Here is a 27,526-nt window from a genome sequence, read left to right on the forward strand (position 1 = left end):
AGACCCAATCTCAAAAATGAATTATGTATCTAGACTAGTAAGAAATTAGGCTCATTTTGATTATGGTTCATAAATAGTAACTGAGTATGGTAAAAGGATTATGATGACTAGGTACAAATTAAAAATCTCAATAATTTTACCTTCGCTCCCCAAAGGTTTTCTCTTTAAAACAAAAGAATTTAAATACGTAACTTTAAAAAAATGACAGAGGTGAAAGCTACAAGAATGACACTGCATCTGATTTTATAATCACACAGTCTAATCCAAACTGAAGTTCCCAATGAACTTTTCCCAGTCTCCCTATTTGATTTCCTGAATTTAGTAAATAATGAGAACAGGGAACTAAAAGGTAAAATTCACCTTTAAAACAGTAATTTATCAACTTTTAAACTAAGAGTGAGAAAGCTACCACAGACTGGCGTTTATGTAATAATAAAAAGTTTAACATCACTTACTGTCATCATGTTTTTAAAAATGAATATTACTTATCAAAACTATATGCAAAAAGTATTTGCACTAAAAGTTGCCGGCTTAATCAAGGGAAATCTCTTATAAGGCTGCTTAAAGCTTCATGTTTTTTACTAAAAATGGTAGACTGTGAGAACGTGTAAAGTCAATTTTTGAACTATTAGTACTTTATTTATTTATTTTTTTTTGAGACCAGGTTTCACTGTTGCCCAGGCTGGAGTGCAGTGTCATGATCTCACTTCACTGCAGCCTCAACCTCCCAGGCTCAAGTGATCCTCCCACCTCAGCCTCCCAAGTAGCTGGGACTGCAGGCACCCACCACCATGCCTGGCTAATTTTTGTATTTTTTGTAGGGACAGGGTCTTGCCACATTGCCCAGGCTAGTCTTGAACTCCTGGGCTCAAGTGATCCTCCCACCTCCACTGGGATTATTGCTGTGCATCAAAGCAGCTTGGCCCTATTAGTACATTTTAATCAGATTAGACTATGTTACATTTTAAATTTCAGTTTAAAAAAAATGATTCACACGTTATACACAAGGACAATTTTAATCCTGTATTTTCCTGTAGTAACATCCACTGCTGGCTATCTATGGATTGAAACTGCATTTGCTAAGAACTGTGAACATGAAGAAACTTTACATGTCACATGTCACATGTTGATACAGGCACACAGATATCTTTCAGCACCAACAGACTACATACGTAACATATACCAGATAGTCTCGATGGAAAAATTAGCTTCACCAGTAATTCTATTTAGTAAAATCCACAGTTAATGCAGAATTCCATTTTTAAATTTTACATCTTTATTACACATTTTTCTAATACTTTATTTTTAAAAAAACACTCATTCAAGATTGTAATTTGCATGGCAATAAACAAGGGTTCCATGGGTTCTAAGTTTAAGTGTCCACAGCAATTTAAAACACCACAAGTCTTCTTTCCAATTTGCAGCACCTGACTTAAAGTTTAAATTCATCTAATGCATCATTAAAACTGTCATTTTCTCTTGTGAGAAGACATGTTTCAACTGCTATTTCCAGGACTATACATTGAGGATGGGTGTACAGTATTTTTAATGGTTAGCAGAATTTTACTCACGTAATTTATAGCCAGAATAAGAGCCTCTAGCCTCTCCGAACGGCTTTCCACTCAGACCAATGATGATGATAAATGTCTAAAATGTATCTGGGGTACTCCACTTGACATTACCAAACATGTTTCCAAATAATCTTAGAAAATATGATTCTTTAAACATATGCATAATATTCTACCACACAATGCACCATCACTTCTTTAACCATTTCCTAATTGTTCATTTATAACATTTGCAATTTTTCATTATAAATAATATTGTGATGAATACTTTCATCCGTAAGTTTTATGCAAGGCTGATTATTTCTTCTAATATCTTCTAATGTCAAAGAAGTGGCTTACTGGTTCAAACAGTGCACATACATGGTTTAAGGCTTTTAGTATACTTTACCAAATAATCTCCAAAATAGCTCAAACAACTCCTACCAACAGTATGTTATTGTGCCCATAGGGTGGACCTCACAACAAAGCAAATTCACCTTCAACCACAAATCGATTAGATTCTCACCCATCTCAACACTATCACATCAAAGAAGCAAGGAGACATATTACTGGTGAGGAAGCCAAATCCAAGTTCTTTTAAAAAAATCACTCAGCTTTAGACCAGTAAAATAATCAACAAAAATGTTCCCCACAAAAAGTCTACAGGGTTTTTCAAAAACTAAAGTTAAAAAGAGAGAAAGAGAAACTCAGGCTAGGCGTGGTGGCTCACGTCTGTAATACCAGCACTTTGGGAGGCTGAGGTTGGCCAATTGCGAGGGCAGGAGTTCGAGACCAGCCTGGCCAACATGGTGAAACCCTGTCTCTACTAAAATTACAAAAATTAGTTGGGTGTGGTGGCGGGCACCTGTAATCCCACCTACTAGGGAGGCTGAGGCAGGAGAATCACTTGAACCCGGGAGGTGGAGGTTGCAGTGACTCGAGATCGCACCACTGCATTCCAGCCCAGGCAACAGTGCGAGACTCTGTCTTTATTAAAAAAAAAAAAAAAAAAAAAGACAGAGAAAGAGAAAGTCAGTACCAAATGACCAAAATTTTTTATTTGACTAAATTCTATTCATGCATGAGCATGACAGTCTCCCGTTTATTTGACTTTGGCAATAAAAAAACAAGCAGCCTTGTACAGAACAGTGAAAATGCCAAGGACGAGGGCAGTCTACAGTTTTACTGTAGAATAAATATATATATATATTTTTTAAAAGGCCTCTCTCCCTTTGGCCATATCAACTTCTCAGTTCAGGCCATTAAATATAGACGAATTTTCAAATTCACTTCTTTACTTCTCCAAGATCTTCGATGCTGTCATCATCTACCTATAAAACACAAATAATTGTATCTCGTGAGCTGTGGTTAAAATTAAGAAAAAATGGAAGCAATCTGCTTTAAAAACTTACTTCTAGCAATGTATGTGTTCCATGTACTCACCTCTGGCCATTTTTCCTGAATGACGTCAATTATGTCATCTGTAAAGTCTCCCTGAATGATAATTTCATCCTCCCCTGTTACTGAGGCACCACAGGAGAATTTTTGAGCAAAAAATCTTTGTGCTTCTTTAAGATCAATTTCTATTTTTTTAAAAAAAGAGCAAGAACTGTAATTGGAATTATGCAAAGATGTTTTTCCATTTTGAAATTTAATCTGCATTTTAAATTCATAAAAGATTGTTAATGGGTTTTATATTCCTTTCAGAACAATACAAACTACCATAGAGATCTTAACAATGCAATTTACACTTTCAAAGTCAAATAAAGGCTCTATATATATATATATACTACCCCTAACTCATGTAAGACCAAAACAAATCCAGGGACTCTTTATTTATTTTATTTTTGAGATGAAGTCTTGCTCTGTCACCCAGGCTAGAATGCAGCGGCGCAAAATCTCGGCTCACTGCAAGCTCCGCCTCCCAGGTTCACGCCATTCTCCTGCCTCAGCCTCCCCAGCAGCTGGGACAAGAGGCGCACGCTGCCACGCCCGGCTTTTTTGTATTTTTAGTAGAGAGGGGGTTTCACTGTGTTAGCCAGGATGGTCTCGATCTCCTGACCTCGTGATCCGCCCGCCTCCGCCTCCTAAAGTGCTGGGATCACAGGCGTGAGCCACTGCGCCCGGCGCTTTTTTTTTTTGAGACGGAGTCTTGCTCTGTTGCCCAGACTGGAGTGCAGTGGCTCGATCTTGGCTCACTGCAACATCCGTCTCCCGGATTCAAGCGATTCTCTTGACTCAGCCTCCTGAACAGCTGGGATTACAGGCATGTACCACCATGCCTGGCTAATTTTTGTATTTTTAGTAGAGATGGGGTTTCACCAAGTTGGCCAGGCTGGTCTCAAACTCCTGACCTCAGGTGATCCACCCATGTCAGCCTCCCAAAGTGTTGGGATTATAACAGGCATGAGCCATCACGTCCAGCCTCTTTTTTCTTTTTAAGGCTGGTCAAGTGAAGCAGTGGGAGTAAAGAAGGAACAAAGAAATCTGTAAGTGGTTGTGATCATTTAGTTGTAAACACCATTGTACTCAGACCAGACTATTGATTGTTTTTCAATCTGTGTTGTCTTACAGAGGGATCATGGTTTAGATTTTCACCCAGTTTCACTACTCATTCAAGGCTTCCAGGAACTGAGGGGTTCTGAAGCAGGATGTTCTGCCACCTTTCTCACCCTCTGCTGTCATTCCCAGAGGGGATGAGCCATTTTGCAACCTTCTGCCACCATGCCTGCAGAGGACAGAGGAGCAGCACTGGCTGGTTTCAAACAAAATCCTCCCCAGCCCTCCTCATCCCACATAAAATGTGCCCCAGCAGGAATTCCAGAAAGTAAAAAGTACCCTCTATAGAAGATTTTTGACATTTCTCTAAAATTTGATTTTGAAGGTGTAATTAGAAATGCAAAATTTATCTTCTTAGCAAAAAACAGACCTGTGAAGTTTTCATGGTATGTGAGAGAGAGATAGAGGGAGACAGAGAGAGAAAATAGTTCACACATTTTAAATATACTTAACCCTGAACTCACCAAAAGTTGCAAGGCCACACACTCTTGTCACATATTTCTTCTTTGCTCTGGGAATTTTGGCTATAGTAACCTTTTGTGGTACGGTCTTCTTTTTCTGTTTTATTTGACCCCTTCCACCTTTATTTATTAAGAAAGAGCTTAGCATTAGTTGTTTTGTTTTTGACATAATAAGAGAATACTGTCTTTAAATTTATTAATTTTCAAAAGGTTTAAGTTTCTTTTTCTCTAATACAAAATTACTAAACACATCCAGGTATTCATTCAATAAACGTGTATTAAGTACCTACTATGTGCCCAGCACTGGGCTAAGGGCTGAGGATACAAAGATGAACAGACCATAGCCCCTGCCCTCCAGGGACTCACAGTCTAATGAAGGGAGTAAAAAAAAAAATTACAGCAACCTGATATATACAATAATAGGATCCATGAATAAGATTTTATTTATTTATTTATTTTTTCTTTTTTTGAGACTGAGTCTTGCTCTGTTGCCGGGGCTGGAGTGCAGTGGCCGGATCTCAGCTCACTGCAAGCTCCGCCTCCCAGGTTGATGCCATTCTCCTGCCTCAGCCTCCCGGGTAGCTGGGACTACAGGCGCCCGCCACCTCGCCCGGCTAGTTTTTTCTATTTTTCAGTAGAGACGGGGTTTCACTGTGTTAGCCAGGATGGTCTCGAACTCCTGATATCGTGATCCACCCGTCTCGGCCTCCCAAAGTGCTGGGATTACAGGCTTGAGCCACCGCGCCCGGCCCAAGAATAAGATTTTATGATAGCTTTGCAGAGCAACAAGTTAGTCTGCTTCCAGAGGATACAGAAAGTTTCCAAGAGGAAGTAACATCTAGGTGGAATTTTGAAGAATAAGGTCCAGGTAAAAGGAAAAAGGTTGGAGAGGCATAAGAAAGGACATTCCAGGGAAAGGGAACAAGTACAGAGATAAGAAAAGGCGTTATATTTGGGAACTTCACTTGTCTTGATTGAAGAATGCTTATGAATACGTAGCAGATGAAGCCAGAAAAACAAAAGATTACATACATAGCAGTCACTGGATCTGTGTTTTGGTGGATCTGTGAAGAGTAAGACTGATAGAAAGGCCTCTACAGAGGTTCCTGCATTAGCTCAGGCAAAAAATTGAAAGTAAAGCAGTGCCAACAGTAATGGCCACTAGGCCACAGGCAGGAGAGGAGGGAGGAGAAAGAACAGAAGCTTGAACTGAGTGAAGGGAGACAGAGAAAGTAAGATGGTTCTCAGGGCTCTGGTTTAGATGACTGAATAAACTGTGTAGTCACTAACCAAAATGAAGAAGAAGAAAAGAATCAATTTGGGACTTGAGACTCAGTAAGCTTAATTTCCAAAGTGCAGTGTTTGAGGTGCTTCTGGGATCAAGCACACTTCTAGGCTAGAGACACGGGCCAGATTCAGAGATACAGATTTGGGAATTTTAAGTGTATAGTGAGCAGCAGAAGTTAGGAATGTGATAGAATCATCCAACAAGAACATGCAGAATGAGAAGTAAGTGGGCCTAGGACAGAATCCTGAAAAACACCGACTTTTAAAGGATAGAAGGAACAGAAGTCCACACAGAAGACTAAGGAGGAGTGATAGGAGAGCTAGGAAGGAACAGAAACCAAGGAGTGACAATGTTTCAGCAAAGAGGGAGTGCATCTGTGCTTGTTATTTAGCAATGACTAAGCCACTGCTGACCCTTACCGGAAGAGCTGCAGTGGCCAGGAAGTCAGGTTAGGATGGACTGAGGAATGAAGACTGAACCACAGAACAGAACAGGGGATAGTGAGTCTGGCCTTAGTAAAGAAATCTGGCTAAGGAAAGGAGAGGGATAAGGCAAAGAAAGACATGAGGTTTGGGGAGAGTTTTTTTTTTTTTAAGACACAAAGTCCTGAAAATATTTGTAAGTGAGTTTCAGTCATAGGGAGAATAATGAATGAAAATGAAACAGGCAGGTACAGGATCCACAGCATCAGGAGTTGGTCTGAGAAGAAGGAGTGAGTCAAGTGTATGCCAACAGCTGTAAAACAGAGTTTTCAACTGAGCTATCAGAAGTAATGAGAAGATAACATCTTTTATATAAATGTCCTCACTCTACTTAAATAGAATACACAGGAATTTTAGCTGTCTCTTTTTCACATACAAACAAGGCAAATAAGCATGTTTTCCCAGGTCCAATTTACTGACAAAGCCCAAATCATACCACATCCAACCATGATCCTGAGACTATTAGTATGTGCCCCTCTGTATGATATACATGGAGAACTACAGTAACACGTACATGGTATTAACACTAGGAACCTCCTCCTTTTTGTAAGAGATGAGGTCTCACTATGTTGCCCAGGATAGAGTGTGTGGCTATTTGGAGGAACGATCACTGCACACTACAGCCTTGAACTCCTGGGCTTAAATGATCCTCCTGCCTCAGCTCCCTAAGAAGCTGGGACTATAGGCACCCACCATTGCGCCTAGCTTTGGGAACTCTTTTAATTACTTACATCTTCTATCGCAGTGATGATATGACTGTACAAATCAAGATATGAATTTAGGTCTTACCTCTCTTCTGTTTTTTCTTCTCCTCTTCTTCCCCTGCTGTTCCTTGACCCTCACTAATTCCAGCTTCTTGTTTGGGTGAATTTTCTAGATATAAAAATGAAATACAAAAGCATGAACATCATCTCACACTGTTAAAAAAAAAAAGAAATCACCTTTGAGCAACCTCATATACAAATAATGCATCTTGGCCGGGCACGGTGGCTCAAGCCTGTAATCCCAGCACTTTGGGAGGCCGAGACGGGCGGATCACAAGGTCAGGAGATCGAGACCATCCTGGCTAACACGGTGAAACCCCGTCTCTACTAAAAATACAAAAAACTAACCAGGCGAGGTGGCGGCGCCTGTAGTCCCAGCTACTCGGGAGGCTGAGGCAGGAGAATGGCGTGAACCCTGGAGGCGGAGCATGCAGTGAGCTGAGATCTGGCCACTGCACTCCAGCCTGGGTGACAGAGCGAGACTCCGTCTCAAAAAAAAAAAAAAAAAAAAAAATTAAAAACAAATAATGCATCTTACCAACAGCTGAGCATGACATTTGTAAAGCAATGGATTACACCGCTAGATTCCTATTCAAGTCTAGTTCTAAAGTCATTATGGTAAGTGTACGGTAACAGAAGAGAAAACCCAGTCTTTTGATATGTGAGGGCTAAAATTTTTAGCCACAAGAAAGGAGCATAAAACACTTGGGCTCTGCAGGAGTGCTCTAGCATCTAAACTTACTAATTTTGTTAACATCTGGAGGAGAGCTCCGCACCTGCTCAGACATGATCCTATCCCAGTAAGGTCCTGTTCAGGGCCAACCATGTAGACTGAATATAAAACCAGACTTGAGGGTTCTTATTCAACCACTGACAGTGATGGAGTAGCTACCAGCCAAAAGGGACTTATCAAGTTAGGGATTTGTGTGTCAGGGAAATCACCTGAAAGTCAAGGAGCAATGAGTGGGGCAGTACTGGGTGTCTCTGGGCAGGCCTGTTCCCAGGCCAGGCTTTCTCTTCTTCCTGCGACTGCCTTCATTTTTACCAATCTTGCAAGAGAAGCCATCAATATGAGCAAACTGAGGAATTCTGTTCCTCCATAGTCTTCCCACCTCTGCAATGGCAACTCCATTTTTTTTTTTTTTTTTTTTGATACGGAGTTTCACTCTGTCCCCCAGGCTGGAGTGCAGTGGTGCAATCTCGGCTCACTGCAAACTCCGCCTCCCAGGTTCGCTCCATTCTCCTGCCTCAGCCTCCCAAAGTAGCTGGGACTACAGGCGCCCACCACCATGCCCAGCTAATTTTTGTATTTTTAGTAGCGACAGGGTTTCACCATGTTAGCCAGGATGGTCTCAATCTCCTGACCTTGTGATCTGCCCGCCTTGGCCTCCCAAAGTGCTGGGATTACACACGTGAGCCACCATGCCCAGCCAGTAACTCCATTTTTCTAGTTGCTTAAACCAAAACCCTAGATGCCTCTTTTATTCACACCATGCCCAACAAAACAGAAAATCCTGTCAGTTCTACCTTCAAAATATACTTCTATCTGACCACTTTTCACCACCTCCCCACTACCATTCTGACCTCAGTCATCACAAGAGCCTCTTGTCTGGTCTCCCCCTGCTTTTCTGCCTATGACCCTCTTTTGACATTTTTGTTTGTTTGTTTTTTTGAGACAGGGTTTCGCTCTGTTGCTCAGGCTGGGGTGCCTCAATCTGCTGGGATCAAGCAATCCTCTGGCCTCGGCCTCCCGAGTAGCTGAGGCTACAGGCATGTGCCACCATGCCCAGATAATTTTGTATTTTTTGTAGAGACAGGGCTTTACCATGTTGCTCAGGCTGGTCTCGAACTCCTGGACTCAAACGACTCACCTGCCTCAGCCTCCCAAAGTGCTGCAATTATAGGTGTGAGCCACCACTCCCGGCCTCTTTGGTTTATTCTTAGCAGAGCAGCCTAAGTGATATTGCTGAAACAAGTCGGGCCTTATCACTCTTCTGTTTAAACTCCTCCAAGAGCTCCTCATCTAACTAAGCAAAAGCCAAAACGGCCCACAATGCCCAACCCGGTGTGATCTACTCTTACTTCGTATCAAACTCTTCTCCGGTCCTTCAATAAGCTCCAGACACAAAGGCTTACTTGTTGTTTCCTGAATATACTAGCAGAGCTTCTGCTCAGGGCCTCTCCTCAGGCTGTGTCCTCTGCCTAGAAATATTCTGCCAGATACCCAAATGACTCATTCCCTCAGTTCCAAAAAAAATCAACTGCCACCTTTTCAACAAAATCTTCCCTGGGTACTACCTAATATTTCAAATTCCTTCCCACCAATTCTTATCTCCCCGTTTCCTGCTTATTACTGTCTACATACTATATGTTTTGCTTATTTAATCTGTCTCCCTTTCTAGAATGTAATTGCCACAAGAGTAGGAAATCTTTTATTTATTGGCTTATCCTCAGAATCTGAAACAGTGTGTAGCACATAGTACGCTTACAATAAAATCAATATATATTTGCCCCTAAATCATTTACTTTTTTAAATTTTGTTTTTTTGAGACAGAGTTTTGCTCTTGTTGCCCAGGCTGGAGTGCAATGGTGCCATCTTGGCTCACTGCAACCTCTGCCTCCTGGGTTCAAGCGATTCTTCTGCCTCAGTCTCCCGAGTAGCTGGGATTACAGGCATGCGCCACCATGCCAGGCTAATTTTGTACTTTTAGTGGAAACAGGGTTTCTCCATGTTGCTCAGGCTGGTCTTGAACTCCCGACCTCAGGTGATCCGCCCGCCTCAGCCTCCCAGAAGTGCTGGGATTACAGGCGTGAGCCACTGTGCCCAGCCAATCGTTTACTTTTTTTGTTTGTTTGTTTGAGAAGGAGTCTTGCTCGGTCGCCCAGGCTGGGCTGGAGTGCAGTGGCACGATCTCGGCTCACTGCAAGCTCCGCCTCCTGGATTCACACCATTCTCCTGCCTCAGCCTCCTGAGTAGCTGGGACTACAAGGCGCCCACCACCACGCCTGGCTAATTTTTTTTTTTTTTTTGGTATTTTTAGTAGAGGTGGCATTTCACCATGTTAGCCAAGATGATCTCCATCTCCTGACCTTGTTATCCGCCTGCTTCAGCCTCCCAAAGTGCTGGGATTACAGACGTGAGCCACTGCACTCGGCCCATTTACTTTTTTTATATAAGAAAGCTGATATTCAGACCTATCCTATCTCAGAGAGAACTTAAACAGCTAACAGAGATAAATGTTAATTCTGTAATATCCTACTAAAGGAGGACTTTCGTATCTTTAGAATAATGCCATACATGCATTTGTCTCAGGTACAGAAGTTTAATGGAAGAAAAAGAATTTTCATACCTACAGTAAGTTTTGCAAATTCATTTGGAAAATTCTTCTCTAACCATTGTCTACATTTAGCAACATCAGGCATATATTCACAGTACTAGGAGAAAAAAAAAAGAACTGAGTCACAACAAAACATTTCCAGTCAAACAATACATCGTAATCAAAAATCACTCCCTATACTTGTTAACACAAAGAATAAAACAAACCACTCCCATCTGACTTCTTATCCACAGGAAATCTGTATTCAACCAGAATATGTCCCATAAGAAATTAGATATTAAGAAGGATTAGGTACCTCTTCACAGTATCAGTTTATTTCTTCTCCCTCTATTTCTTGCTTTGAGCACATAAGTGCCTCATTTTCATGACTTGCTCACAAAGCCTGACTTAGAAAGTCTTACACACAATTTATATTGCTCTTTCTTTCCTCTGCTCATTCGCGTAGATTTTGGCATTAAGGTTACTCTTATTTTATTAGCTGACTATTCGTAAGTCCTATGCAAAAATCCAAAATGCACAGCCATGTGCAAAAGATGCACATGTATGATTTAAGGTCTAAATTTAGAAAATAATTTATAAGACCATAAACTTATTCTAAATCAAAGCTCTCTATAAAAGGTTAAAGTTTTACTATCAAATAATCAAAAATGAAAAATAAAGTTCTCAAGGTAGCTTTAAAACCAAGAATAACTTCAAATACGTAAGGTAAAAAAAAATAAAATAAATAAAGGACTTACCTCTGTTGGTAACGAACAGACTGAGGAAATAAAAAGAAAAAATATTTGAAATGTTAAACCTATATGTACACACACACACAGGGCTTATCCTTAACTTTTATACTTGAGAAAATGCTTCATTTTTACATTTTTCCTATAAGTTTTCTATACCACTTTTCAAACGCCACTCTTCAGTGTTTTTGAGGTAAAAGGCACATGATTATGAGATGATACTATCTTGATTTTTTCATCTAAAGAGTGTCTCCATCAGCTGATGGAACATCAAAGTATGCTATTTTGTATATAGTGAGGTCTTACCATAATCATTTCAGTGAGTCAAAAATTAAGCTAAGACAAGAACAATTCCCCCATACAACAGAGTTTGAAGGAAACTGGTTCTTTTCTTTTGAGACATGGTCTCGCTCTGTTGCCCAGGCTGGGGTGCAGTGGTGCAATCATGGCTCACTGCAGCCTCCACCCCTCTGGGGGCCCAAACGATCCTCCCACCTCAGCCTCCCGACTAAATGGGTCTGTAGACACACACCACCATGCCCAGCTAATTTTTTGTAGAGACAAGGTTTTACCATGTTGCCTAGGCTGGTCTCAAACTTCTGGGCTTAAGCGATCCACCTACCTTAGCTTCCCAAAGTGCCGGGATCACAGGCGTGAAAGCACTCTTTCCAGCCTGGTTATTTCTTTTGATAGTTTACCAAAACAGCCACCATTTTTTATTCATACTGACAAATTTATAAACTTTAGCAGCATTTTCACTACCATCTTTTTGCAATACATTTTTCCTTTTTTTTTTTTTTGAGACAGAGTCTTCCTCTTTCCGCCAGGCTGGAGTGCAGTGGCACGATCTCGGCTCACTGCAACTTCTGTCTCCCAGACTCAAGAAATTCTCCTGCCTCAGCCTCCCGAGTAGCTGGGATTACAAGCATGTGCCACCACGCCCAGCTAATTTTTGTATTTTTAGTAGAGACGGGGTTTCACCATGTTGGCCAGACTGGTCTCAAACTCCTGACCTCAGGTGATCCACCCACCTCAGCCTCCCAAAGTGCTGGGATTACAGGTGTGAGGCACCATGCCCGGCCTATTTTTTTTAGAGTCAGGGTCTCACTCTCACTCTGTCACCCAGGCTGGAGTGTAGTGGTGTGCCCATGGCTCACTGCAGCCTCGAACTCCTCAGCTCAAGTAATCCTCCAGCTTCAGCTTCTCAAGTAGCTGGGACTAAAGGTGTGAGCCACTATGTACAGCTAAGTTTTTTATTTTTGCAGAGACAGGATCTCGCTATGCTGCCAAAGCTTTTTCATATTATGCTACACAAGATCACGAAAGTGTAAAGCTAGAAGGAATCTTGGATCAATCCTGTCATTCGGTGTTACAGCCTGTACAGGCTAGTAGTGGACTAGAAGAACTGAAAAAGCTTCCCAATTTTAACTGTAATTCTAATACTGGGTCCACTGTTTATTTTATTTTTAAGGTTTAGAATGGAATAGTTCAGTGTGTCCAATATCCTGAGATTTTTGAGGGAGAGGAAGGTGGTATACCATGTAATCACAGCAATTACCACACACTGGGCACCTAGTATGTGCCAAATGCTTTACTATGCCTTGCATCCATTATTATGTTTACTTGTCACAACCTTGTAAGATAAGAAGTACCATATCTATATTCTGATGATGAAAATGAGGCTTAGTGTATGTAACCACTCGCATCTGGATAATAGGATTTGAATCTGCCTGTTTCTGACGCTCATGTGATTAACCGCTAACTTAGATTACACAAAGTAAACAAGCAACTTAGTGGCACCAGACAGCTGAAAATGATCTCCCTTCACCTTACCCTACTAACATTCACCATGCTACCACACAATCACTATTTTATAGATGGGGCACTAAAAGAGTTAAATAGCTCATTCAGTGACAAAGGTGGTATGTGGCAGAAGAAAACTGGAATCCAGTGGTTTTGTCCAGTCAAGTCTATTATAGTTTAGAGTTATTTCCACCAAAGATCTCCCTGGTTAGCTACAGCCCCATATTCCTCACAGTTCAAGTTCAAATACTAGGCACAGTTGTTCAATCACACTTTCAAGATATAATTATATAGCAATTGGTTAAATACCAATACAGCAAATACTAAAGGTACAAATTCTGTACACAATTTCAAATAATATTTAGTTCAGAAAAAAATAAATAAATGGGGGTCTTGCTCTATTGCCCAGGCTGGAGTGCAGTGGCACCATCTCAGCTGGCTGCAACCTCTACCTCCTGGGTTCAAGTGATTCTCGTAGCTCAGCCTCCCGAGTAGCTGGGATTACAGGTGTGTGCCACCACACCCAGTTAATTTTTGTATTTTTAGTAGAGAGAGGGTTTTACCATGCTGGCCAGGCTGGTCTTGAACTCCTGGCCTCAAGTGATCTGCCCACCTTGGCCTCAGCCTCCCAAGTGCTATGATTACAGGTGTGAGCCAATGCACCTGGCCCGGTTCAGCAAAATTCTAATGCAATAAAAATTGGGGCAACTCCTTTAAGTTCTTTAAAAAAGTCAATTTCTCTCTACAGATCACTTACTTATTTGGAAAGGGAAAACCTTCTCAATGCAAACATCTAGCCATCACCTTCAAACTTAGCATCACTAATAGTGAAACATCAGACATTATCAGCTTTTGATGCAATGCAACATGACGAACAAAACATCATCCACGGAACCTTCTTGGCAAAATCTGTTTAACTTGAATCTAATTAAGCCTCTAGGCCGGGTGTGGTGGCTCACATCTATAATCCCAGCACTTTGGGAGGCCCAGGTGGGTGGATCACCTGAGGTCAGCAGTTAAAGACCAGCCTGGCCAACATGGTGAAATCCCATCTCTACTAAAAATACAAAAATTAGCTAGGTGTGGTGGTCCACACCTGTAGTCCCAGGTACTGGGAAGGCTGAGGCAGGAGAATTGCTTGATCCTGGGAGGTAGAGGCTGCATGAGCTGAGACTGTGCCCACTGCACTCCAGCCTGGGCAACAGCATGAGACTCCGTCTCAAAAAAAAAAAAATTAAGCCTCTAGACTCCAACTTTTTTTTTTTTGTTAAAGAGACAAGAGTCTCGCTTTGTCACCCAGGCAATAGTGCAGTGACGTGATCATTAACTCATGAAGCCTTGAACTCCTGGGCTTAAGTGTTCCTCCCACTACAGCCTCCGAGTAGCTGGAACTACAGGCACTTGCCACACCTGGCTAATTTATTTAAGTTTTTGTGGAGGCAGGGTCTCACTATGTTGCCCAAGCTGGTCTCAAACTCCTGAGCTCAAATGATCTGGCCTGCCTTGGCCTCCCGAAGTGTTGGAATAAGAGCCGTGAGTCACTGTGCCTGGCCAAATGAGCAAAGTTACCACCACATGGAATGGGACTAATCCACAGCCAGGTACCTCTTGATAAAATGCACTGAAGTTAACAGCAGTTCTGTGGTGGTCTGGGCAGAAGATCATAAACTAAATCTAGTCTTAAGAATACATCAGAGCAGCCGGGTGTGGTGGCTCACGAGGTCAGGAGTTTGAGACCAGCCTGGCCAAGATGGTGAAATCCCGTCTCTACAAAAAATACAAAAATCAGCCAGGCACGGTGACAGGCGCCTGTAATCCCAGCTGAGTTGGGAGGCTGAGGGAGGAAAATCGCTTGAACTGGGGACACGGAGGTTGCAGTGAGCCGAGATCATGCCATTGCACTCTAGTCTGGGCAACAGAGCAAGACTCCGTCTCAAAAACAAACAAACAGGCCGGGCGCGGTGGCCCAAGCCTGTAATCCCAGCACTTTGGGAGGCCGAGATGGGCGGATCACGAGGTCAGGAGATCGAGACCACCCTGGCTAACACGGTGAAACCCCGTCTCTACTAAAATACAAAAAACTAGCCGGGCGAGGTGGCGGCGCCTGTAGTCCCAGCTACTCGGGAGGCTGAGGCAGGAGAATGGCGTAAACCCAGGAGGCGGAGCTTGCAGTGAGCTGAGATCTGGCCACTGCACTCCAGCCTGGGTGACAGAGCGAGACTCTGTCTCAAAAAAAAAAAAAAAAAAAGGAAAAAAAACAAACAAAAAAATGCCTTTCTATAACAGAGAATGAACAGCCACAATCAATAATTTCCTGAAAGTCAGTATTTTCAATTACAAATTTCACTGTCAACAGTCACCGAAATCACTAACTTTGCACACAGTGTCACTAAGCCTCAATCATCTCATACTTTAAAGTCTTCTAAATTTGGGGAGGAGGGTGGAAAAAATAAAAATAAAAATAAAAATAAAGTCTCCTAAACTTGATTTCTGTGGCCAGTTTCAACCCATTTCAGGTACTTCCTCCTTCCTTCCAAACAGTTATTATCCAAAAAGATATAACCAATCACATCACTTCCCAGATTAAGAACTTTTCAAACATCTTATCGTACTTCTCCAGACTCAACTCCAAACACCCCATGGTCCAACCACAATGAACTTCTATCCATGCCATTCTTTTCAGCAAACACCTACTCATCCTTCAAGATTCTGCAAAATTTCCTTGAAGCTGATGTTATAATGGCTTGTGTTAGATTTTAATCCCGGCCCCACCACTTATACAACTGAGAAACTTATCATCAATAAAACCATAATATTTCAGTTTTGAAGATTAAATATACAAACATAAAATGCACTCAATACTTTAACTTTCCCTTTTTTCAGTTCTCCCAAGTAGAACTGGTTGGTTCTTTATTCTCACTGAAGTCTGATCAGTCCTCTAGTATACAATTAGTACATTATAACTCACCTGTTAAAATGTTTGTCTTCCCAGTTAAGCTAAGTTTCCAGGAGATATTTATGTCTTACTTCTGTATATGGAGCACAAAGCTTGCACAGAGCAGACGCTTTATTAAAACGTGTTTCCTCAATGAATTCAAGCTGCTCTCTGAAACCCGAGACTTTAGCTGAGAGCAAATTCTCTAATTTCCATCCTTCTTTTTGCAAAAAGGTAAAGGGAGGGAGGGGGAAGGAATGATAAGAAAAATGCCTATGTCACTATCGCTTCTACTTTTCTCTTTAATCAGTTAGGTATTCTTTTTTTTTTTTTTTTTTTTGAGGCGGAGTCTCGCTCTGTCGCCCGGACTGGAGTGCAGTGGCCAGATCTCAGCTCACTGCAAGCTCCGCCTCCCGGGTTTACGCCATTCTCCTGCCTCAGCCTCCCGAGTAGCTGGGACTACAGGCGCCCGCCACCTCGCCCGGCTAGTTTTTGTATTTTTAGTAGAGACGGGGTTTCACCGTGTTAGCCAGGATGGTCTTGATCTCCTGACCTCGTGATCCGCCCATCTCGGCCTCCCAAAGTGCTGGGATTACAGGCTTGAGCCACCGCGCCCGGCCAGTTAGGTATTCTAATGGAAGGTTTTCCCTCTTCTCTAAGCACTCCAACAATACGACATGTCTGCCAAAACCACATCCAGTTTATTTCTCCCCTCTCCCTTGTCCTCAAATGTGATTAACTGCTTTATACTGTTGATCCTATCATCATAATTTATTTCTCAACCTCTCTTCCTCACTTATGCCACTCGTTTAAATGCTCATTAATTTTGTCTAAAGTCTTATTATAGCCTGGCTTTAATAAGTCTGCCTCCTTCAACTGTTATCTTGCTGCCAGATTCATCTTCATGTTAACTTCACTGCTCCAAAACTTCCAATGACTTACAATTATCTACAAATCAAGTGCCCCAGAACTTGACCCCAAACCACACTGCCGTAATTTCCGGCTGCCCCCTTCATGAATTCCACATTACAACCAAACAACCAAACTGTAACACTCGAAACTCCCTCTACACTACCCACTATTAAATACTTTCCTACCTCCACACCTTTGACCGGCAAGTCCAACCTTCAGCCCTTCTGTCCTGCCTGAATGCAACCTTTCCTTCAAATCCCCATTTAGCTGTGGTTGCCTCTATGAAGTCTCTCCCTAATTTCCTACAAATCTCTCCCCTCCTGTACTGACACTGCAGCTATTAGTCCTTAATCTTTACTTCTTGTCTCTTTTTTTTTTCTGAGATAGAGTTTTGTTCTCAAAGGTTGAGTGCAGTGGCATGATCTTAGCTCACTGCAACCTCCGCCTCTCAGGTTTAAGCAATTCTCCTGCCCCAGCCTGCTGAGTAGCTGGGATTACAGGCGCCTGCCACCACGCCCAGCTAATTTTTGTATTTTTAGTAGAGACAGGGTTTCACCATATTGGCCGGGCTGGTCTTGAACTCCTGACCTCAGGTGATCTACCCACCTTGGCCTCCCAAAGTCCTGGGATTACAGGTGTGAGCCACCGCGCCTGGCCTATTTCTTATCTCCTTCTTTCAGCATTCATCATCTTCCCTGTGTAAGTTATGTGTAGACAGACAGGGCCTCTGCCAATTTACATGCCTCCACAGAACTTAGCTGAGGACCTTATACATCAGAGATACTAAGTAAAAATTGTTGATAGTCTCTGTAAATTGTTGGTTATGATGTGGACTCTAAACAATGTCATCATACTTTCTTACCAAGCTGGCTAACAAAATCCACTCCTTTTACAAAAAGGCAATGTTAGAAAGAAACTAAAAGGTACAGTCTAATCCCATCTCCACCACTGGTTTCTTCAATTAAGCATAAGAAGTTTTTACATTAAGTGGAAGCCTGTATTGTTCTGGAGAGAGTCGACAAGGTAGAAAGGCACCTTTCGGTAACTTCCACTTTAGTCCTAGTTCACTGACCCTTTGAGGTCACAGGGAATAGGTATTACCCTTTACTCACATAGGTTTCCATATTTAAAGTGTTGTTTCACAGGTAATCATCATATAAAAATGTAACAGAAACCTATATTCTGAGCATCTTGCTAAAATAAATTTATCAGTTTTTCTCACATCTTCAGTTTTGTTTTTTTTTTTGAGACGGGGTCTCGCACTGTTGCCCGGACTGGAGTGCAGTGGCGTGATCTCAGCTGGCTGCAACCTCTGCCTCCCCGGTTCAAGTGATTCTCCTGCCTCAGCCTCCCAAGAAGCTAGGATTACAGGTGCCCGCCACCATGCCTGGCTAATTTTTTGTATATTTAGTAGAGACGGGATTTCACTATGTTGGCCAGGCTGGTCTTGAACTCCTGACCTCACGATCTGCCTGCCTCAGCCTCCCAAAGTGCTGAGATTACAAGTATGAGCCACCGCACCCAGCCCCTTGGTTTTAATTCATAATTACAGAAAACTAAAACAAGATTTCTAGAGACTGACATTTTCACCAAGCTTTCAAACTTCTCACCAACTAAGCAATTCTCTATGTGATAAAATCCACCCAGCTCACCTCCCCCCAGGTACACCCCAAGAATCTTTCTGGCTTTTCTCTCTTTTTCCCTTAGGAAAGCTCATATACTGTCTCTCTCTGCTGCCAAATGCAGCATACTTGGATTCTTCCATTCGGAGACACTCAAATACACTGTATTGGAAGTCATCCTTTTATCTATCCCCAAATCTAATCTTTCTCAAAGTCATCATTTTTAGTGGTGTTCTGGTTTTTCAACTCTCTCAGTTGCAAAACATGGAATTCACCTAAATTTTTTTCCTTTTTCACCATTAAACAGTTTACCTTTTCTTTGATTAAACCTCTTTATTTACTTTTATACTGCTTACACTCTCAGCAAGGCACTTATTTACCTCAAACCTACATTTCTGAAAGTGGCCTTCAAATTTGTGGTTTCTATTTCCTCCAAATAATGCAGCATATTAATCTCTTGTCACTTTATTTTCCTGCTCAAAAAACTATCAGGGGCCGGGCGCAGTGGCTCACGCCTGTAATCCCAGCACTTTGGGAAGCCGAGACGGGCGGATTACAAGGTCAGAAGATTGAGACCATCCTGGCTAACATGGTGTAACCCGTCTCTACTAAAAATACAAATTAGCCGGGAGTGGTGGTGGGCGCCTGTAGTCCCAGCTACTCGGGAGGCTGAGGCAGGAGAACAGCGTGAACCCGGTAGGCAGAGCTTGCAGTGAGCCAAGATCGTGCCACTGCACTCGAGCCTGGGTGACAGAGTGAGACTCCATCTCAAAAACAAAACAAAACAAAACAAACAACCCCCCCCCCCCCCCCCCCGATCAGGTTGGTGCAAAAGTAATTGCAGTTTTTGCCGTTACTTTTTTTTTTTTTTTTTTTTTTTTGAGACGGAGTCTCGCTCTGTCGCCCAGGCTGGAGTGCAGTGGCCGGATCTCAGCTCACTGCAAGCTCCGCCCCCCGGGTTCACGCCATTCTCCTGCCTCAGCCTCCCGAGTAGCTGGGACTACAGGCGCCCGCCACCTCACCCGGCTAGTTTTTTGTATTTTTTAGTAGAGACAGGGTTTCACCATGTTAGCCAGGATGGTCTTGATCTCCTGACCTCGTGATCCGCCCGTCTCGGCCTCCCAAAGTGCTGGGATTACAGGCTTGAGCCACCGCGCCCGGCCCTTTGCCGTTACTTTTAATGGCAAAAACTGCAATTACTTTTGCATCAACCTAAGTCCCTCATAGATGATGGAGACTATAGCAATAATCTGAACTTCTCTAAGCTAGTATTCTCTAGAATACTCTGAACTTCTCATCTGACTTTCAGGGATAATAACATATAACATTTGCCAAGAACTTAACATGTGCCAAACATTGTTACGCGTTTTCCTTGTGTTACTTCACTTATTCCTCTCAAGAGCTCTCCGACGTAGTCTCTACTATTATGCCCCATATCATGGATGAGTGAACTGGTCAAGGTCACAATGTCAGTAAAAGGCAGAGCCAGGATTTAAACTGAGGTAGACTTCAGCATCTGAGGTCTCAACCCTGAAGACGAAATGACTTCATCCTACCTATACTGGTTTCTCACTATATTCCAATCCAGCATTCTGCTACCATCTGCCCTTTCTTCTCTCTCTCCTGAAGATACTATAATACAATTTGCTGCTATATTGTTTTTATGAATCCCTTCCTTGCAAGTTCTACCCATCACCTAAGGCTTAACTCAAACCCTACTTCCTTGAAAACTTCTCTACTTCCCTCTGAACAAAGACCTCCCCCTTTCCGGAATGTCTAATTCATTGTTATAGTCAATACCATTTAATATTCCCTCAATGTTTCTCATTAACTAGACCTTAAACTCCTTAATGAAAAAGTATCCTTTTCTCCATCCTACTGCCTATATACCAATACAAAGTAGAGAAGGAAACGAAAAGAATAAACGTTTTGCCAGGTGCAGTGGCTCACACCTGTAATCCCAGCACTTTGGGAGGCTGAGGTGGGCAGATCACCAGAGGTCAGGAGTTCGAGACCAGCCTGACCAACATGGAAAAACCCCGTCTCTACTAAAAATACAAAATTAGCCGGGCGTAGTGGCACATGCCTGTAATTCCAGCTACTCAGAGACTGAGACAGGAGAATCGCTTGAACCTGGGAGGCAAGAGGTTGCAGTGAGCCAAGATCGCGCCATTGCACTCCAACCTGGGAAACAAGAGTGAAACTCCATCTCAAAAAAATAATAATAAAAATAAATAAATAAACCTTCTCCAAAAGATCAGGGGCCTCCTGTCAACATAAATTATCGGTGGGTTGGTCTGAATAGTGTAATTCTAGAAAAGCTACTTTAGGAATGACATAAGCAATTTAACAGCATGGTCTTCATATACTGTATTTCATCAATTCTCACGTATTTTTAAAATTTTTATAGGGCTACATCTTCTAATTATGTCGTGTCCATCTCACTGGTATCACTTTTTTTTAGTGGAACCTAAAACAATAGTGTACCTTATAAAATATGGACTCTGAAATTTGATGAAAGAGTACAATAGCTCTCTACTACATCTGCCATACAAGGGTGAAGAAACCAAACGAGTATACTTTTCTCATATAGTAATAGCATTTCATGAACTAAATTCTCAAGTTAGCTGCTGTACCTGGAACTTTATATGAATCATCTGACTTAAGATGTAATCATTATCTTCATTTTACAGACCTTAGAAAAGGACCCTGGGAAAGTTACTTGAATAGAGAAATCAAGTAACCTGCCTGGGGTCACAAACCCGAGAAGTGCTGGAGTCAAAATGCAAGCCCTGGTCTGTAACTCCAAACGCAAATAATACAACCAAGTAAGACCAATATCATAACCTAACTCAATGATCCCTACAAAAAGTTCCACCGTCTACTCTCCTGCTGAGGTACCGTGCGCTACGTTTATTTCACTATCGAAGATACTCAATAAATAATGAATCGTTAGAATTTTTTAAATCAATGACATCATTTCTCCTTCTACAGTACTTAAATGTCAGAGGAGGTCTCTACTATAGTCACAGAACGTAAGGTCCATGTGAACAAGGATCTTTTGACTTATTCATTATTCAAGCCCCAGCACCTAAAACATCACTAGGCACACAGTAAGTTCTGAGAAATATTTACTGAAAAAATATTTACTTGCCCTTTTACTGTCTTGTATCTTCAAATTTTTCTGAAAGTTTCCAAGATGTGAATACATACAGCATTTACAATTCACAAATATTTCTATATTGAAAATGAAGAAAAATACTCGAAAGTGAAAAAGATCGGCCGGGCGCGGTGGCTCACGCCTGTAATCCCAGCACTTTGGGAGGCCAAGACGGGCGGATCACGAGGTCAGGAGATCGAGACCATGGTGAAACCCCGTCTCTACTAAAAATACAAAAAAAAATTAGCCGGGCGCGGTGGCGGGCGCCTGTAGTCCCAGCTACTCAGCAGGCTGAGGCAGGAGAATGGCATGAACCCGGGAGGCGGAGCTTGCAGTGAGCTGAGATCGCGCCACTGCACTCCAGCCTGGGCGACAGAGGAGACTCCGTCTCAAAAAAAAAGAAAAGAAAGTGAAAAAGATCCTGATTAAACCTAATATATATATCATGATTCAAACCAAGAAGACTTCCCTAACTGTCCTACCACCCAACACCCCGACCTCACCTTCTCTCACTCCTTAACGGGCACCTCCCTATACGATACGCCACACAAACTCAAAGCTGCTCGCTTCTTCACAGACAGCCAGCAGCCATCAAGTGTTTTCTTTTTTTTTTTTGGGACGGAGTCTCACTGTCATCCAGGCTCCGCCTCCCGAGTTCACGCTATTCTCCTGCCTCCGCCTCCCGAGTAGCTGGGACTACAGGCGCCCGCCACCGCGCCCGGCTAATTTTTGTATTTTTAGTACAGACGGGGTTTCACCGTGTTAGCCAGGATGGTCTCGATCTCCTGACCTCGTGATCCGCCCTTCTCGGCCTCCCAAAGTGCTGGGATTACAGGCATGAGCCACCGCGCCCGGCCACCATCAAGCTTTTCCTTACATAGTCGTTCGCTTTGTCTGGGATGCCCTTTCCCACCTTCTCATCCAGTCCTTGCCATCCTTAACTCAGGATCTTCCAAGAAGCCCTCCTTTGATAGCTAGACTAGCGTACACCTTGAGGACCTGCAGGCTGAAATAACCTAGATGCACATCTCTATTCCAAATGGACTGTAAGCTTCTTCAGTCAGAGTAGCCAGACACAAATCACTCAGGTTGGGAAGCTGTTAATTCATGCCTCCTCCTCCCCAGCACTCCTCTCCCCCAGCACAAATTCACCAAATGAAAAAGATGGGGAGAAAAGCTTAATACCACCAAATGTCAAACTATTATTATAATGCATAAAAATATAGTGAGTAAAAGTCATTCTGTGGCTACCAACACTTGCCTCCACAATAAAGGACTCGAAGTGGGTAATCGGCATCTAACTTGGCACTGTTCCTTGAGTCTCCTTTGCAATCAGCCCCGCTGGATTCAGAAATGTCAGCAGCCATTTCACAAACCTGTAAGCAAGGAAAATAACACACCCTCACTATTTTACAATCAAGACCCCAGAAGAATAGCATTTCTCTCAATAGAAATCCCCCCAGCCCAAAGCTGTTTCAATTTTGCTGTTGAGTGGGGGATACAAGCTGCATTCGATTCATAAAATATGAGCAATCCCAGGCACAAGATCTCCTTGGTCCACAGATCTACAGGGAAGGAAGCAGCAAATGGACCATGAAGGATGGGGCAGAGGGACTCACTAGTAAAAAAGAGGAAGCAATGGGGAAGGAAAGATGGGGTGAATACCCTAGGCAGACACGGAGCAAAAAGGTCTGAGGGTGGTCTGGGAGGGATGCAAACTGCAGTAAGAGAGAAGGGCTACAAAGGTGCCGAAGGCAGAGGCTGGAAATGCCTAGGAACAAGGGGTGGGTCAACAGAGCAGCCCGGGGTGCACGGTGTGGGGGCAGCTACACGCCACGGGAAGGGCCTGGGGACTCTAAAAAGGGCATGAGAGGGGGCGGGGTGACCAGAGTCTAAGGAGGGTGTGAACAGAAAACGAGGACAGAATGTAAGAGCACTGAGGGGACAAGGGCGACCAAGTCTGAGGCGAAGGAGCAACCCCGGGGACGCCAGAAGGAGCCCTTGTGGGCGGGGGTGTGGAGACGCCCGGCCCGGCCCCCTTCCGCCAGGCAGCATCTCAGCTTCCCCCACACTCTCTACGAGCTTCTCGGGAGCGGGAAAAGCACTTGGTGTCGTTACCCTGGCGGTCGCACAGGCCCCGCCGGCTCCGCTCCCGCCGCTATCGCCAGCTGAACCGACACATGCAACTCGTCTCCCCGGCCAGGGCCGCCCGAAAGCCAGTCCGCCAGCAGCGCTCCCGCGAGACAATGAGCCTTTATCGCGAGACTCCGACTGCCCTGGGCGAATGTCGCGAGAAGCCGGAAGACGGGGGCGGAGAAAAATTGGGGAGCATGCGCCTTGCGCTCCAGGACAGGGGCGTGGCCAAGAGGCCAAGAGGCGGGCCGCCGGTAGGCGGTGCTAGTCACCCGCTGGAGAGGATGAATCCTCGAGATAGGCGCGCCGAGAAGAACGCGACTTGGAAACGCAGAGAGTGCACCTGAGTCAGAAATGACTCCCTATTAATGAGCCGGAGGATCATCGCCCCGGTGTCTGCGGTGCATCCTGGAGTTCTGACTAACCTCCAACTACTGCATAAATCACTCCTGTGAGGGGAGATCGCAGCCGGATAGAGCTTTTGGTTGCATTTTGACACCATACACTAAATTAAAGGAATGTTTTCTCCCTCCCTCACTTCCTTCCTCCCTTCCACCCTCTCTTCCTTCTTTCCTTCCTCTCTTCCTTCCTCTCTGCCGGATAGAGCGTGTGGTTGCATTTTAACACCATACACTAAATTAAAGGAATTCTTTCTTTCCTCCTTTTCTCTCTCTTTCTTCTTTCTTTTTCTTTCTGTCTCTGTCTCTCTCTTCCTCTTCCCTCCCTCCTCTTCTTCCTTCTTTCCTTACTTCCTCCCTCCCTCCCTTCCTTTCTTCATCCTTTATGTGTTGACAGGGTCTCACTGTCACCTAGGCTGGATGGAGTGCAGTTGCACAAACACGGCTCACTGCAGCCTCGACCTTCCAAGTAGTAGGAACCACAAGCGATTCTCCTGCCTCAGCCTCCTGAGTAGCTGGGATTACAGGCATGCGCCACCATGCCCGGCTAATTTTGTATTTTTAGTAGAGACGGGGTTTCTGCATGTTGATCAGGCTGGTCTCAATCTCCCGACTTCAGGTGATCCGCCAGCCTTGGCCTCCCAAGTGATGGGATTACAGGCATGAGCCACCGCACCCAGCCCAGGGGAAACTCTTGAAAAGATACTATCAATGCTATCTATGTGTCTTTCATTGCCCACAGTATCACTCCCTAACAATAATTTTTTATCACCTTTGTGTTTACCTATCCTTATAGGTGTTCTAAACTGGAGTTAATCTACCCTATCTCAGACTTTCTCAGGAGGCTGAAGCCTGGTAGACTTAACCACATACCTTGAGTCTCATTTCATCTTGAGAAAATCCCTTCCTATTCAGCCTGAGTCCCGTTTGTGAAATGGGAATAACACTGCAATATCGGGAGAACCCACTCCCGATGTTTAACGTGGGTTCTTTTCTATTTCTTAAGTGTCTCGGCTGGGTTGAGAAATAAAGAGAAAGAGCACAAGAGAGAGAAATTTCAAGATGGGTGTCCAGGGGGAGACATCACATGTTCCCGAGCTGTAAAACCAGCAAGTTTTTATTAGCGATTTTTAAAAGGGGAGGGAGTGCACGAATACGGCGTGGGTCACAGAGATCACATATTTCACAAGATAATAAAATATCACAAAGCAAATGGAGGCAGGGAGAGATCACAGGACCACCGGAAGAGGTGAAATTAAAATTACTAATGAAGTTTCGGCAGGCATTGTCATTGATAACATCTTATCAGGAAACAGGGTTTGAGAGCAGACAATCTGTCTGACCAAAATTTATTAGGCGGGAATTTTCTCATCCTAATAAGCCTGGGAGCACTATAGGAGACCGGGGCTTATTTCATCCCTTTGGCTTCGACCATAAAAGACCATAAAAGCACGCTTTGAGAGGGCCGTTCATAGGCCTACCCTCAGGGCGCATTCTCTTTCTCAGGGATGTTCCTTGCTGAGAAAAAGAATTCAGCGCTATTTCTCCTATTTGCTTATGAAAGAGGAAAAATATAGCTCTGTTCTGTCCAGCTCACTGGCAGCCAGTTCAAAGTTACCTCTCTTGTTCCCTGAACATTGCTGTTATCCTGTTCTTTTTTTTAGATGCCCAGATTTCATATTCAAACACACATGCTCTACAACCAATTTGTGCAGCTGACACCATCACAGGATCCTGAGGCGACTCATCCTCCTCAGCTTGCACAGAAGATGACGGGATTAAGAGATTAAAGTAAAGACAGGCATAGGAAATCACAAGGATATTCATTGGGGAAGTGATAAGTGTCCATGAAATCTTCACAATTTATGTTCAGAGATTACAGTAAAGACAGGTGTAAGAAATTATAAAAGTGTTAATTTGGGGAACTAATAAATGTCCATGAAATCTTCACAATTTATGTTCTTCTGCCACGGCTTCAGCCGGTCCCTCCGTTGAAGGTCCCTGACTTCCCGCAACACTACAACGCTTGCAGGGATGTGAGAGTTAAGGGAATGATGACCCCAGAAATGCTCTGTAGATGGTAAATGTTGTTCTTTTCTATTGTGCTTCATCCTTCACTCACATCCATTTTATTTATTCCCCTCCTTCCCTGCCAACATCATTCACCACTGCTACTACCACCACTTTTTCTGTTTACAACTTATTTATGTGTGCACTAAGCCATGTGGTACAATCTTTTCCACCAGAGATTCACGCATGTGGCCTCCCCACTTGAGACCTTTCTTAAATAAAAGAGGAGATCCCCCCACGCAAGAGAGTCAACACCACACTAGTGAAAGAAGAAAAGATCTTGTCCCCACCAAAGCATGTTTGATTCCAATAATAATAGCTTCCATGTATTGATACCCACTCCCCACTGTATGCCAGAAACTATGCTCATTTAGGGGAACAGAGTCCAGCTGAATTCATCCCCCCAAATTTTCTTAGGTTCCTACTATGTACCAGGCACTGTGCTAGGCACCAGGAATACTACAGTGAACAAAAGAGATAAAGTTCCTATTCTAAGTTTAACAGTCTTAGACATGCTAGCTGATTGAATCCTTACAAAGGGCCAGGTGCAGTGTCTCATGTCTGTAATCCCAGCACTTTGGGAGGTGAGGTGGGATGGTTTGAGCCCAGAAGTCTGAGACCAGCCCAGGCAACATAGAGAGAATGCATCCCTACTACTACTACTACTAATAAAATAGCTGAGTGTGGTGGTGCACACCTGTGGACACGGCTACTCAGGAGGCTGAGGTGGGAGGATCACTTGAGCCCAGGAGGTCGAGGCTGCAGTGAGGTGTGATGGTGCCACTGCACTCCAGCCTGGACAACAGAATGAGACCCTGTCTCACAAAGCAACAAAAACAAGGCCAGGCATGGTGGCTCACGCCTGTAATCCCAGCATTTTGGGAGGCCAAAGTGGGCGGATCATGAGGTCAGGAGATCGAGACCCTCCTGGCTAACATGGTGAAACCCCGTCTCTACTAAAAATACAAAATATTAGCTGGGCGAGGTGGCGGGCACCTGTAGTCCCAGCTACTCAGGAGGCTGAGGCAGGAGAATGGCATAAACCCGGGAGGCGGAGCTTGCAGTGAGCCGAGATTGCGCCACTGCACTCCAGCCTGGGCGACAGAGCGAGACTCCGTCTCAAAAAAAAAGAAAGAAAAACGAAACAAAAACAAAACAAAAGCCCTGTGAAGTAGGTATAACTCTCCCTCATTTCCAAATGCCTAAATCAACGCTCAACAGGGGAAATGAATTAGGTTCACATGTGCTTAAGATCACACGGCAAATAGTGTATTTTATTAATCTTAAGGTGCATATTTTCCACATTTCAGCATTTCTTTGTTGTTG

At 43.5% G+C, this 27,526-nt stretch overlaps 2 protein-coding genes across 2 annotated transcripts; one reads left to right on the top strand and one right to left on the bottom strand.

Moving 5' to 3' along the window:
• Window positions 1-1,000: 1,000 nt before the first annotated feature.
• DENR (density regulated re-initiation and release factor) lies at window positions 1,001-23,848 on the bottom strand. The gene is made up of 8 exons (XM_033220271.1): window positions 23,718-23,848; window positions 22,861-22,975; window positions 11,177-11,196; window positions 10,452-10,536; window positions 7,127-7,210; window positions 4,571-4,687; window positions 2,991-3,130; window positions 1,001-2,878 (listed from the first exon to the last, which is right to left on the bottom strand). The coding sequence occupies exons 2-8, from the start codon at window positions 22,964-22,966 to the stop codon at window positions 2,834-2,836; spliced, it is 597 nt and encodes a 198-aa protein (XP_033076162.1). The 5' UTR covers window positions 22,967-22,975; window positions 23,718-23,848; the 3' UTR covers window positions 1,001-2,833.
• Window positions 23,311-26,533, top strand: LOC117090777. Its single transcript, XM_033223374.1, has 3 exons — window positions 23,311-23,344; window positions 23,592-24,075; window positions 26,377-26,533. The coding sequence occupies exons 1-3, from the start codon at window positions 23,311-23,313 to the stop codon at window positions 26,531-26,533; spliced, it is 675 nt and encodes a 224-aa protein (XP_033079265.1).
• The last annotated feature ends 993 nt before the right edge of the window (window positions 26,534-27,526 follow it).

This window comes from Trachypithecus francoisi, unplaced genomic scaffold (assembly GCF_009764315.1).
Source record: "Trachypithecus francoisi isolate TF-2019V2 unplaced genomic scaffold, Tfra_2.0 Lachesis_group11, whole genome shotgun sequence".
Classification (NCBI taxonomy): domain Eukaryota; kingdom Metazoa; phylum Chordata; class Mammalia; order Primates; family Cercopithecidae; genus Trachypithecus; species Trachypithecus francoisi.